Source organism: Cyprinodon variegatus, unplaced genomic scaffold, assembly GCF_000732505.1.
Source record: "Cyprinodon variegatus isolate N-32 unplaced genomic scaffold, C_variegatus-1.0 Scaffold155, whole genome shotgun sequence".
NCBI lineage: Eukaryota > Metazoa > Chordata > Actinopteri > Cyprinodontiformes > Cyprinodontidae > Cyprinodon > Cyprinodon variegatus.
Window position 1 is genome coordinate 1,269,318 of NW_015150608.1, and position 1,976 is coordinate 1,271,293.

A 1,976-nucleotide genomic window follows, 5' to 3' on the forward strand; every position below is an offset into this window, starting at 1 on the left:
CCAGTCTAACCAGTAAACAGCTACTGGTATGGGCCGTGCTGCAGCTGCTAACGAACGAGCCGCTCTAATTAACCCAAACAGCTCATGTTCTTCAGACGTCCATCAGAAGGAGGAGATCTTCTTCCTGAACGCTGCGTTAACCACAGCAGGCTGCTTCCTCTCACTCACGTTTGTGTTTGGGTTTGAACTGCCAGTATCCGGGCCCGGCCCAGGTGGCCATGGTTCTGGGGCTGAAGTAGGAATATTCCCTGGGCTGAGAGGAAAGCTGCAGACACATGGTGGCGATGTCTGCTTCTCCGATGGGAATCACGTCGCTGCTTGATCAAAAGACAGATGGTTTCAAACAAGCGGAGAAAAAAAAATGAAACAATCAGAGTTTGTAGTGTTTAGTCCTCCTATCCTACACTCACTGAATGAAAAGTGGTCTATCAATAAAGATTTAATCCAAAGCTGACAGATTCCAGGTCATAATGCGAGACACACCTGGGGTGAAAAGTAGGGGTGGGCGATATATCGAATATACTCCAAGTATCTCAAGTTCTCCTACGCACAATAGTTAAAATGACTGGATCGCAGCCATCGATTACAAATTCACATGACAACATTGAGCCGTCTGCATCTATTTCACTAAGAGTTTTATTTTTCCCACACACTTTGAATGCATCATAAACCCTTTCTCAAAACAAGAATATGTTCTGTGCGGCGTGCACGCACGCTACAGCAACCGGCAAACAAAACATGGCAACAGCAGGTGTTTCAGCTGAGCGATATAAAATGAGCTCACTTGTGAGACGTCCCGCAAAAACCATTGCTGCAAAAGGAAGCAGTACAGATTAATCCTACCAACTAAAAAGTCATCTGCTGCAAAAAGAAGAATGTTTAATAAACTGCATGTCAGCAATAAAAACGTTCGATAAATCAGCTGTGAAGCCGATGGCGCTGACCTCGTCGTTTGAAGAAGTGACCCCATATGAGAGAAACAGGGATGGAGGGAAATCACAGAACCCCATTTATTATGTTATTTAAATTTTTTTTAGATGCTCTAACACCTCTGATGAGACGTTCAGAGGTTTTGCAGCCGTTTTCTAAACATGGCGACGTTCTCAAACGTATAACTTTTTATGCTTCTTCCCAGCATGTAAAGATCAATGCAAATAGTTTTGAGATTGAGTTTTGCTGCACTTTTCCACTTTTTTTTTTTTTATGTTAGATAAATTTCTTTTTTCATTTCGCATTTGCAACGCACAAAAGAGCCCTTGTTTATTTAGCATTTTATTTAGTATTGCATGTTTTTGAAGGTAATTTAAACATATAGTGGTATATATCGTGTATAGCGATATAGCCCAAATATATTGTGATATTAGATTTTCTTCATATCGCCCAGCTCCAGCTGAAAGTGTTTTTAGCTTTATGTCTGTAGCGATAGCACAAACTGGAGACTGAACACTGCAGCTTTGGAAAACTGTCCAAGCCAACGGTATCAGTCCTCCTACCTTCCTTTGCCTGAACCGGACGATTCGCAGCCCTCCCTGTGCTCCTTGGATCCTTCCTCACAGTCAGCTAATCCCTCCTCATAATCGGCATCAAAGTCGGGGCAGTCGTCTTCCTCTGGCTCTGGCTCGGCGTTCACGTCGAACACGTGCTCGCCCTGCTTCATCTTCTCCAGGAGCTGATTCATGGTCTAAGGGGCACAGAAACCGTCAGACATAAAAACTTAAAGCAGGACTTTTAACATCGAGGTGAACTGCATTCAGGTTAATAATTTACTGCATGATTGTTATTAAAAAACTGCTTAAATTAGCAAAAATGAAACTTTTTGTTCAAGAGCAGTTAGGCACCAATGGACATCTTAAAGTCGTAGGGAAGCGGCTGTTCCAATCGTTGCATTTCCGAATTCTCCAGAGTGGTGCAGGACTTTACACGAGTGAATAAAATGAATGTGATTCGCCGTTTATCAAGGGGGCGGGATTGTTGTG

At 43.0% G+C, this 1,976-nt stretch overlaps 1 protein-coding gene across 2 annotated transcripts in view; it reads right to left on the reverse strand.

Annotated features, from left to right (window-relative positions):
• The window catches only part of ncaph (non-SMC condensin I complex subunit H), a 29,062-nt gene that overhangs the window by 16,640 nt on the left and 10,446 nt on the right, over positions 1-1,976 (reverse strand). Inside the window, exons 7-8 of one of the 2 annotated variants that reach the window (XM_015377495.1) lie at positions 1,494-1,681; positions 169-317 (exon numbers count right to left, since the gene is read on the reverse strand). In XM_015377495.1, coding sequence (XP_015232981.1) covers positions 169-317; positions 1,494-1,681 — 337 coding nt within the window. The remainder of the gene's footprint in view (positions 1-168; positions 318-1,493; positions 1,682-1,976) is intronic. The other variant, XM_015377496.1, reaches the window with a different exon arrangement.